Source organism: Geotrypetes seraphini, chromosome 1, assembly GCF_902459505.1.
Source record: "Geotrypetes seraphini chromosome 1, aGeoSer1.1, whole genome shotgun sequence".
Taxonomy (NCBI): domain Eukaryota; kingdom Metazoa; phylum Chordata; class Amphibia; order Gymnophiona; family Dermophiidae; genus Geotrypetes; species Geotrypetes seraphini.
The window spans coordinates 220,915,804-220,927,834 of NC_047084.1; the positions used below are offsets into that span (position 1 = coordinate 220,915,804).

Consider the following 12,031-nt stretch of genomic DNA (forward strand, 5'->3'; position numbering starts at 1 on the left):
ATTGGCTTTGATTGAGAATGGAGTGAGTGAGTTGAATGGGTGTTTGGGGATGAGGCACCAGGACTTATTGGGACATAAAGGGTAATTGGGCATTAGCAGATTAAAAAAAAAAAAAAAAGATTGTTAGGATATTTTCCTGTATAAGAGACTAAGAATGTAATAGTTTTGGATTTTAATATATAGTAGCTAGAGGGGGGTTCAATGTTTACAAAAATATAGACATGATAAGCTGGGGAATAACAGACGGCTTACTGAAGCTCTACTTATTTGGTTAGAGTAATTTATTATTCTCTGACTGTTTAAGCTTAACTCATGAATTTAAGTCAATTTGGTCGATTTATCCTTTCAAATAGGGTACTTAAAGGGGGAAAATGCATGAATGGGAGGATGATAGATTTGGTTTATATGATGGGGAAAAAATTTATGAAATATATTTTGAAGCAGTAATTATTCTATAGTTCTAGCTGCTATATTTCCTTTGTTTAATTTATAAGTGGGACAGACAGATGCTTATTGCTTTTAGTAGATTTTGGAATTTGGCTTGGAGACTGCATTTAATATAATGTCATTTCTGCTAAGAGAGGATATTATTCCATTAAATTTTTATTTTTTTGCTAAAAGGGATAAATGACTTATTTAGCAATGCTCAAAATGTTCAGAATAACGTGATATTTAGATATTGGGAGTTATAGTTTATTTACTGAATAAGAAGGATTCAGTTTTGGGTATATGTGTAGTGCCTAAGGGGGGGTGGTAGTTGCTAGTCGTTATGCATGCTCCCAAGTTTATGAGATATTTTAAGGGAGGGTTTAAGGAGGGTGGGGGAGGGGGGGTTAGTTTGGGATCCTGGATGGAGGGGAAATTATATGTACTTATGTGTTCAAAGGGAAATCAAGGAAATATTTGGCTGAATGGTATAATCCTGGGATAGGAAATTCCGGTCCTCGAGAGCCGGAGCCAGGTCAGGTTTTCAGGATATTCACAATGAATATGTATGAGATGGATTTTCATGCACTGTATCCTTGAGATGTAAATCTATCTCATGCATATTTATTGTGGATATCCTGAAAACCTGACCTGGCTCCGGCTCTCGAGGACCGGAATTGCCTAACCCTGGTATAATCACTTACAATAGCTTTAAAAATATTCTCGTTGAATGTCAATGGACTTAACCATACGATAAAGAGGAAAAAAACATTCAATTTTTTAAAACAGTAGGAGGCGGATATATATTTTATTCAGGAAACTCACTTATCTGCTAGTGAATCAGCCAAGTTAGAAGGGGAGTGGGTCAAACACAGTTTTTTCGCTCCTGCAGTGGGAAAGAAGGCTAGGGTGGCTATCCTAGTGAATAAAAAATTCTCAGCTGCATTTAATGTAATTTCAGCAGATCCTATGGGAAGATGGATTCAGGTACACATGAGCTCAGGAAAAGATATTCTGAAGCTTTTCAATATTTATGCCCCAAATTCAAATCAGGCTGAATTTTTCAAAACTCTTCAACAGTTGATTCTGCCACTGGCTTCTTCTAATTTAATAGTAGCTGGGGACTTTAATGCTGTTATGGATCTATTGTTGGACAAACAACCCAGTAAGCTAATAAAATCAATAGGCTTAGATAATTTAGTACAGTCTTGTGGCTTGAAAGATATATGGCAGATTCTTCATGTTAATGCTCGGGAATTTTCTTTCTGCTCCCATGTACATAAATCATTTTCAAGAATAGAAATGAGTCATGTACAAACCTATTATAATGTATATGCCAGTGAACTAATAAGACATTACATTGAGAGCAGCTCTTTCCAGCCTCACTTATGTTTTAAGGAAATCAGAAATGGCATCATTTAACATATAAGATGATTCACATATTCTCAATATTTAAAAGAAAGCCATACTTTCTGTGTACTATGAAGTATTACAGAAGTATATATGATGCAGAATTAACTTATTAGTAAGAGTCACAAATTACTTACATACAGAAAGACAAAATATTCAGTTCCCTTGCCATATAAGATAACGGATCATAATATTTCAAACATGGCTGTTCTCATAGCTTAAGAATATACAGAACTTTAGTTTTTCCACCTATGGTGTCTATGTTACAAATACTATATAAATATTAAAGATACAGCTTTTAATAACTAAAACTGCCTTCCACAGGAAATTAAAAATTATCTATTCTTATTGCAATTGCTGTTGCAGTGTTGCAAAATTTTGTATAAACATCAATAATAGTTACAAGTTCCAGCCAAACTAATGTGTGCTGAAATTACTATATCATCTCAACCTTCAGTTAATTTAAATGTCAAAATGTTTCACAAAGAGATATTTTTCCAACACTTACATACAAATAGCAACCATCACAACCTTCCCTGGACCTTTCAGGAACATTGCTGATGTGCTAATGCGGGGCTACAAAGAAAAGAGGAAAATGAAGCACCACCAATATTTATATTAACAAATAGTCAATTTTACACAGCTTCTCTTTTAAAAGAATCAACCAAAAATATTCTAGTGAACTGAAGCAATATATAGGGCAAGATTTAGTAAATGGCACTCAAAAAAATCAGTGCTGGAAAAAACAGGTATGCAATGCTGTTCTATAATGGGCATTCAAGAGATGGGCACCCATTATAGAATAACAGTGGGTGCCGATTACAGTGCCCAATTTGGGCATATATCTCTGGTATTCTATAACACTGCACACAAATTTTAGGAACGCCCCTAATCTGCCCATGCACCTCTCATTGCTATGCCCCCTTTTGGGTTTCAGCTAAGGGATTTGGGTGCACACTGTTATATAATAGTGCATAACAAGATGTGTACACAAATTCAAATTGGTGCCAATTAGCACCCAATTATTGGCACTAATTGGCTCATTGGCCAATTTAGTTGAGCACACATCTTAGATCAGTGTCCAATTTTGGCCACCATATATACAGTCTGTGAAATTGTGTGTTAGCAAAAATGTAGCATTGTAAGGCAAACAATGAAAAGTCAAGAATGTCACTGTTTTGCAGTATGAAAATCTCTAATAGCAGCTATGTAAAATAGAAAAAATAATAGAGGAATGCAAAACATCTGTGTGCCTCAAAAAACTGCTGCCAAACTGAACTAGACCTATGATCTAGCATCCTATATCCAAACATGACAAGCATAAAAGTAGATATACAAGAATAGAGCCCCGACACTCGTATTCAATAATAATGCACAATCTAAATGCTAGAGTGTCAGCACTTAACCAACAAGCCAAACTTCAGAATATTAAACAAAAGGACCTTAGAATTCAGAGAACGGGTTCAAACAGGCTTAGAAAAAGGAGGGTTTGCAAAATTATCACTGGTCCGTTCCAGGGAAAAGTAGGCAAAGAGAAAACCCCACAATGGGGAAAAACTCTCAATCTTCAAAAACCCGGGCTACAAAAAAAGCTTAAAACTTTAGGGAGACCTCAACATTTAAGGCAGTTTGTAACAGAGAAGGGGTGCTCTTCCTAATGCAGCAGTCAGATGGTGAAACAAGGATTCACTTGTTGAAGGACTTAACCAACTTCCGGGTTTGCTGGTAGTTCACCGCGTCTTCTGAATCATATTCTCTGCTGAACTGTGGCTAAGAGGCTGTAGGCTGCACTATACAGGATATTGTCAAATACACAGCATAAAGCTAAGTAATTTTCATAGCGTTTTTTTGACAGTTGAATAACTGGATGCTAGCTGAAAACTGCCTCCTGGTTCTTGGATGATTTACCTCCTTTTGATATTTTGCCTAAAGTTTTAAGCTTTTTTGTAGCCTGGGTTTTTGAAGATTGAGAGTTTTTTCCCCCATTGTGGGTTTTTCTCTCTGCCTACTTTTCCTTGGAGCGGAGCAGTGATAATCTTGCAAACCCTCCCTTTTCTAAGCTGGTTTGAGCTTCAGGGAGGTTCTACTCTCTGAATTCTGAGGTCCTTTTGTTTAATATCCTGAAGTTTGGCTTGTTGGGAGTACCCTACATTAAGCTCTGACACTCAAGCATAAAAGTAGTACAAGCAGTCCCTGGGTTAAGAACGGGTTCTGGGTTTTTTTTTTTAAACCGTTCTTAAACTGAACTTGTATGTAACTCGGATCCTAGTATTCTTCCCACCTTCTCCACCTCCTTGATGCCCCTCTTGAATCCCTTTCCATCCATCACATTGTTCCCTCTCCACCACCACATCCGACATTTCTCCCTCTCATCTCTCTCTTCCCCATTCATCTGTGTCTCTTTCCTCTCCCACCACCATGTCCACTAATTCTCTCTCCCTCCCTATGCCCAAAAGTTCTCCTCTTTCTTCATCATCTCCCCATGTGTATCATCTCTCTTTCCCTCTCTCTCAGACACCCAATTAGCACCTCAGCATCTCTTTCCCTCACTCCATTCTGCTATCCTATGGCTCGTGCTCCCCTCCCTCCTTCTCTCTATTCTGTGTCCCAAGTTCATGCCCCCTCCCTCCTTCCTTCCATCCTTTGTCCAAACTTTATGCTCCCTCCCGAGTCTCAACGTGCCCCTTTCCCTCCCATGTCTCAACACGTTCCTCTCTCCCTCCCTCCATTCTGTGCCCCAAGTACCAGCCTCCCTCTAGCGGGTATTTACCTTCTGGTCGGCTCCATCCTCCTTCCAGCCACAGTCTCTGCACAAAACCACCTGCAGCGGCTACTATGCGCGTCCAGTGGCTGAGCCAGAAGTCTTCCCTCTGACATCAGAAGCAGCTCCTTCCACATCAGAGGGAAGGCTCCTAGCTCAGCAGCAGGACTTGCGTAGGAGTCACTGCCTGCGGTTTTGTGCAGAGAAACAAATGCAACAGAAAGGAGGAGGGTGCAGGCCAGAAGGTAAACACCCTCTGTAGGGAGGCACGTATTTGGGGCATAGAATGGAGGGAGGGAGGGTGAGGGACACATTGGGATACTGAAGGTAGAGCAGGACCCCCGTTCATAAGTATGAGTCTGATGTAAGTCAGATGTTCATAAAATGGGGACTACCTATATATACAAAATAAGGCAGATAGAGAATTGCTCACCCTCTATTATACCTGTCTACCCTCTTAACAGTCATGAAAAAAGGATGCCCTCAACCTGTCATGATATCTTTAACTGCTACAAGCCCATTCTCATTACTCGTGTGTTCTCAATTCACGATTTCACTTATCCATGGTTAAATGCATTGTGACCTCTATTCATCACTTGCGCTGTGTATCTGTGTGTTCGTGTATCTCCAAACTTAGAGAAAAGCTTTGTTTCTTTTCACTTTTGCTTTGTGGTTTTGGCTTTGCTTCCAGATATCAAGAGAGCGAGTTTGATTTTATTATGTATACCAATTTGGCCTATTTGGCATAAAAAGTTTAAATAAATATACAGCTCCAAAGAGAATGGAAGCATCAAGACAGTGAGTTACAAGCATCTGCAGGTACAGCTCCAAAGAGAAAGAAACATTTCATGTGTTTGAGTGACAAAATATGTGTTTTAGACAGGATTTGTTCTGGCAAGTCCGTTTCTGCTGTTAGCCATGAGTTCAATGTGAATGAATCCACAATCCAATCTATCCGGCAAAAGAGGAAGATATTTGTCAGTCTGTTCACAAAGCTGTACTGGAAAGTTCCAAAACAACACCTGTGGTACATGATCAGTCAATGGAACAGATGGAAAAATGGCTAAATTTGTGGATAATGAGATTTCTTGGCGGCAGGGCCAGTGCAAGAACCCAAAGCCTGCTGACGTCTGGGGTTGCTATAGCAATGTCTGTAGCTCTGGGAATATCTCTTGGCATTTGAGCCCGTGGAATTTTGGAGAAATCTACATGAGGGGTGAAAATTACTGTGATTCCCCCCAGGAGTACGTCGAGGCTTGTTATCTGGGAGAGATTTAGGACAGTGGTCCACCATACTAGCCATAAGGTCATCCAGCCCCTTACCAAAAAGCATTTGTTCCTTAAAAGAAAGTCTGCTTAGAGGCTGAATTTCCAGCCCAGTGGTGAATCCAAAGCGTTCTGCAAGCTGACATTGCATAAGCCAAGACTTTTCCCAGAACCCTTATAAGGTCATAAAAGGCGTCTGCCACATAATCCACCCCCTTGAGCACCAGCTGGGGGCCGGCATCCTTATCTACTGAAGGATCTTGGCACAATCTCATATGACAGGTATGTGCCGAAAACGAGGCAGCTGCCACCGCCTTAATGTCCGAAGAAGTCACTTCAAAGAGCTTCTTCAAAACCATATTCACCCTGCAATCCTGAGAATCTTTAATCATTACTCCCCCTTCACTAGGGAAGGCAATGCACTTGGTAACATGAGCCACTGCCGAATCAACCTTTGGTTGTTCAAACAGCTGCTGAAACCATAGAATAAAGCTTAGACATAGCTTTAATTAGTCAGAAAGAGCTTTCTCATGTCTCCCATTGTTCTGTTACCAGAGCAGTGAGATCTGGATGTGCCGGAAAAAAGGACCTCAGAGCATTGGAACAATTCATGACTATACATTGCAAAATGGGGGACTGACCCTCTATCTTCAGTTCATTCATGGCATCCATAATAAAATGGTGGACAGAGGCCAACGTAAACAGCCGGCGGATGGAGGGGTCATCACTCGGGTCAGGGCTCCTAGATTTATTTTGTTTAACTGTTCCACAAAGGGAATCAGTGTCATCCAGGGTGAAAGCAGCATAGTGTTAGTGCCAACTAAGGCAGTCTGGTCCTTAGGAACTTGGGTACTGGGGGCCTGAGCTCTGACCTCCGCAAAGTAGTTGCATCAAAAAGTTTCATGAGGACCACTTTCACATGGTGGTCCTGCATATCCTTTAACACACCACCACCCTCACTGGGGAGAAAGGTGAGCTTAATCACCTGTGCCACCAAGGAAACCACCCTGGGTTGACCCAAAAGCTGCTGACACTCCTGTGTCAGAGGATTCAAGCGTGACATAGCTCTAGCAATTTTTAGAGCACCCTCCAGAGAGTCAAATTGCTCAGAGACCAGAACGCTCATATCAGGGTGTCAGGGAAAGGTAGCAGACTGCGAGCGCACACCACAAAGCCAGGAGGAAGAAGTGGAAGGAGATGGCTGAGTTACTAAGTTCAATTTCTGCAAAGACTCTGCAATAAGGCCTGGCAGAGCCGCAAACTTAAATAAGTGCAGGACTATAGGATCATCCCCAGGATCCAAGACCCCAGAGACATCCGCAGATCAGCACATAGCCCCTGATCTCCCACTCCGGGAAGCGCTGTACCTACAAACAAGGGATCAGTAAGGGAAGCATCTGCATCCGGGTCACCCAGATCAGGATCAGGTAGAGCAAAAGCCGCAGCAGGCTGAGGTGAGGATGTGCCCAAAGCCACAACACCTCTAAGAGATGCCGCAGAGGCAGATTGGGACTGCTCTGGGGGGAACACTTGTTCTGAAACTCAGACCACAAAAATTTCATAAATTTAGAAAAAGTATCCGGCTCCTGGGGCGTAGAATCATCCTTAGATAACCCTTAGATGACTTAAATTTGTGTTTCTTAGGCTGTGGAGGTTCAGCAGCCTGGCTAACAGACTTACCAGTCATGCCAAGCCCCGAATGCAATGAACGCTGCCCCTCCAGGTTAGCTGAGCATTTGGTCACCTGCTTCAGCAGGGGAGAAGATAAGTTGGATGCAACCGCCCTTCCCCCCAAAAAAAAGTGCTAAATTTGAATGATCCTGGCAATAATTTACATGAGGAAAGCCCAACCACTCAATCCCAGCAGGTTTCTAGGCAAAATTTGCAGTTTGGAAGAAGCAGGGAGCTTTAGAAAAAAAGATCGCTAAAACTCCAAGATGCCCGCCATCAAAAAATTTGCCCCAAAACTGCAATATTTTTCACACTTTCCAAACTCTAAAAATGGCAATTTTAGGATTTTTCAGAAGGGGGAACACAGGGGAACATTCAAAAACTCTCAAAGCCCCACTTTTCCAACCTCCCCCGATTCTTCTCACAGGCTGTCAGCCTGGGTATTCATTGTAACCTGACAAAGGATCTGTGCTGCAGCCTGCTTTCAGCTCTCTCACAGTAGCTGAATGAGAAAATTCACTGCCACAATGCTGGAAATGCTTTTGCCAAGCTGATCTTCGGGCTGCCACTTAATCTTAATACAAAGCAATGAACAAATCTACAAAAATAATACATCACAATATTCTTGGAGACAGTACAAATACCATAGACAAATCACATAACATAGACCTGCGGACCAAAGGATGCGTACCAGGACGGGCAGCCTGCACTCAACCCCTGGCTTAACAGTAGGTGAGACCACTTCAGGGACAGCCCTGAGCTCCAGAGAAAACTATGCAGGCTGGCTATCAGGTACCCAATGGGATCGGCCTGTCAGCTACAGACCGAAGTCTGTGAATTCTCAAGCAAGCAGAACCTCAAAATCGCTCCAAGCACCAAATTACCTGAAAAAGGGACAAAATTACAATGAATTAAAAATAATAAAATTTGAGAGCTGAACAAAAACTCCCGTAGGCACACGTACAGAAGAAAAGAATTGTAGGTGGAGCTAGAGAACCCAGTGAAGTACAGCAGAAGCAGAGTGAAAAATTCCTTCTGCAGCAGCACATGACTATGGGGAAATAAACATCTGTTTAGAACAGTGATTCCCAACCCTGTCCTGGAGGACCACAAGGCCATTCGGGTTTTCAGAATTGCTCTAATGACAGGCAGATTTCCATGCCTGTCACCTCCATTATATGCAAATCTCTCTCATGCATATTCACTAGGGTTATCCTGAAAACCTGACTGGCTGGTGGTCCTCTAAGACAGGGTTGGGAACCACTGGTCTAGAATGTCTCACCTATTGCACTGGAAAGAATGTTAGGAATCATCAGGAAAGGAATGGAAAACAAAGATGAAAATGTTATAGTGCCCTTGTATCGCTCTATGGTACGGCTGCACCTCAAATACTGTATGCAGTTCTGTTGCTATATCTCAAAAAAGATATAGCGGAATTAGAAAAGGTATAGAGAAGGGCAACTAAAATGATAAAAGGGATGGGATGACTTTGCTATGAGGAAAAGCTAAAGCAGCTAGGGCTCTCTTCAGCTTAGAGAAGAGATGGTTCAGGGGGTGATATGATAAAGGTCTATAAAATGCTAATTTAATTGGAAAGGGTAGATGTGAATCACTTGTTCACGCTTTCCAAAAATACTAGGACTAGGGAGCATGTAATGAAGCTACTAAGTAGTAGATTTGAAACAAACCGGAGAAAATATTTCTTCATACGTGTAATTAAACTCTAGAATTCATTGCTGGACAACGTGGTGAAATCAGTTAGCCTAGTGGGGGTTTAAAAAATGTTTGGATAATTTCCTAAAAGAGAAGTCCATAGGCCATTATTGAGATGGCTTGGGATAAGCAGCATTAAATCTGTTTTACTACTTGGGATCTAGCTAGATACTTGGGTTACCCACTGTTTGAATCAGGATACTGAACTTGATGGACCTTCAGTCTGTTCCAGTATGACATTTCTTATGTTCTTATGTCATTTTTAACACCTGGATATGTTGCCTCTCAGTTTGTTCTCTGTTCCAGATATTCACAATAAACTGAATATCATTGGTTCAAGTACAAACCCTTATAGGTTACCACTGGTTACTTTCTTCCAGCAATTGATATACAAGTGAACTAAAAAATTTACTCTCCTTGTAAGTATAAAGCTACAAAGCATATTAATATATTTTCAAGGTTCTAGGAATAAGTTCTACAAAATAGTAGTTTAAAAGCTTACTACTGCAAGAGGGAAAGCTTTGTTAGAATAATGTTCACTGACCCTATGCAGTGTCAATACTCACCTTTCAGTAATGAAAATTTCACTACTGAGCTACTATTTTTTAGGAAGGGATACTTTTATTTTTTTAAATTATTTCAAGTCATTCCATGCCAATCTTCAACTCCTATTAACCTCTAGAACTGCAATTCACTAGTCTATGATGGCAGTTACATAAAAATATATATATTAAACCCACTGCATGAACAAATTGGATCTTATTTCATGCAGAGTAATTTGGGACAGTTCTGATCATGGCTGATCTTAGTAGTTGAAGGGAATTGCAGTGGAGAGAAGTGTATATAATTTTTTTTAACTCAAGCTATAATATTTTAGCTGCAAAAATATATATACGGTATTACTACTTTCAGCATGAATTTTGAATATGGTGTGTGCATACAAAGGATACAGCTTTCTTTTATTTAGAGCAGAAAATATTTGGAAATCATAAATCAAGAAAAAGAAGCTCAACTTGTCAAGAAATGAATACAAGTAACCTACATACTATAAACAGTATTAAATATACTTTATCTGGATTGCCATACAGAGCATCTGTTTTTGATTCCCAGCTCAGACTTGCTCCCAGAGTTGGCTCAGGACTGAAATACTGCAAAGGAAGCATCCACAGTGCAGAGGGGATGGTCTCAGTCATTGTGCAATGGCAACAACTAGTATCTTTATATTTAGGGCATATGATTGCAAGGTTTTAGAAGGAGCCCTGGTGCTTGATTAAGAGCTCTCCCTAAAAATGACAAAACCTTATGAGCTAAGAAAGACATAAAAAAAATTGAACACATTTTAGCTTACCTTTATTTCTCCTAGAAAATCTTTATATTCTTTTAACAATTTTTGGTTTTTAGACCGGTCTGCAATGAAACAAAATTTCAATACATTTATCATTTGCATTTAAAAGTGAAATTCCTGGATTTCAAAAGAATCTGCTAATTTTCTATCGCTGCATGAACATACTACTATTCAAAAGTAAATTTAATGACAAATTATTACTTCATGACTTTTGAAGGAGAAGGGGTTCCACCCTAAGCTAAAGAACATAAAGAAAAGGCCAGGTGAGAGAGAATTTCAAAAGTCTACAGTCAGTTTTTAATAATTAACACAAAATTGATGAACATCATACACATTAGGGATCCTTTTATCAAGGCGCGCTACGGGGGTTAGAGCGTCGGACATGTCATCACGCGTTAACCCCCGCGGCAGCCTAAAATCCTAACACCTCGTCAAAGGAGGCATTAGGTACTAGCGCGGCAGGCGGTTTAACGCGCGGTATTCCACGCGTTAAACCGCTACCACGCCTTTGTAAAAGGACCCCATAATCTTTAAAAAAATCAAATGCTTATTTTTTTGTGTGTCTTTCTCTTAGAGCATATTTGGGCATTATTTTATAATTCCTTGCATTTATGAAAATTCTAAGTAAACTTGACCCTATGAATCTTTTCAACCATATTTCACAGAGTTCTAGGATCATATATAGAAAGTGGCAATCCATCAAATGCAAGCTTGTCTTCAGAAATGAGCATTTCTAGAGAATTCTAAGTCTTTGAAACACTTCATTCCTTGGTATGCCAAACTATAAATGAGAATAGAAAAACTCTATAATTGGTCAACACTGTATATTAACTCTGAGGTAGCTTGTAAATCTGTACTCTATGGGCTAGATTCAGTAAATGATGCTATTCTATAAAGGATACTCCAGAATGAGAGCTCTTTATAGAATAGCATTGGGCACGAGGACATATACCAACTGGAATTCATAAACCCTGGAATTCAAATTGGGTGTGCATCCGCAGAATTCTATAATACTGCACACAAATTTCTAGAAATTTCTAATTTGGCATGGGAACACCCCCCTTTGCATGTGGATACACTCGAGCACAATCCTAAAACTGGGCGTATAAGTATATTTCCTCATCGATCTGTCATTTGAGCCATGTTTCGGCACCTTGCATCTGCTGGAACACGATTCCATGCTAAAATTTGAGCATAGAATTAGCACCTAACTTTAGGTGCCATTTATAGTATTCTCCATATGTGAATACAATAATAAAATAGACATTAGCTGATAAATGTTAAATATTTCCCTAAACAATATTATATTATCAGTTCAAATAAAATATATATTTTTCAACAGACAAGTATCCATCAGCACATTTAAAATGAATGTTAAAAATATTTTAGCTTATGAATAACATTTTCTTGGTTTCAACACCTAAGAACAGTACTGGGCA

At 40.0% G+C, this 12,031-nt stretch overlaps 1 protein-coding gene across 3 annotated transcripts in view; it reads right to left on the reverse strand.

Moving 5' to 3' along the window:
- Positions 1–12,031, reverse strand: part of SLC30A9 (solute carrier family 30 member 9) — a 130,210-nt gene that overhangs the window by 77,509 nt on the left and 40,670 nt on the right. For all 3 annotated transcript variants that reach the window (XM_033946479.1, XM_033946475.1, XM_033946486.1), the window contains exons 7-8: positions 10,596–10,654; positions 2,345–2,412 (exon numbers count right to left, since the gene is read on the reverse strand). In XM_033946479.1, the coding sequence (XP_033802370.1) occupies positions 2,345–2,412; positions 10,596–10,654 (127 nt within the window). The remainder of the gene's footprint in view (positions 1–2,344; positions 2,413–10,595; positions 10,655–12,031) is intronic.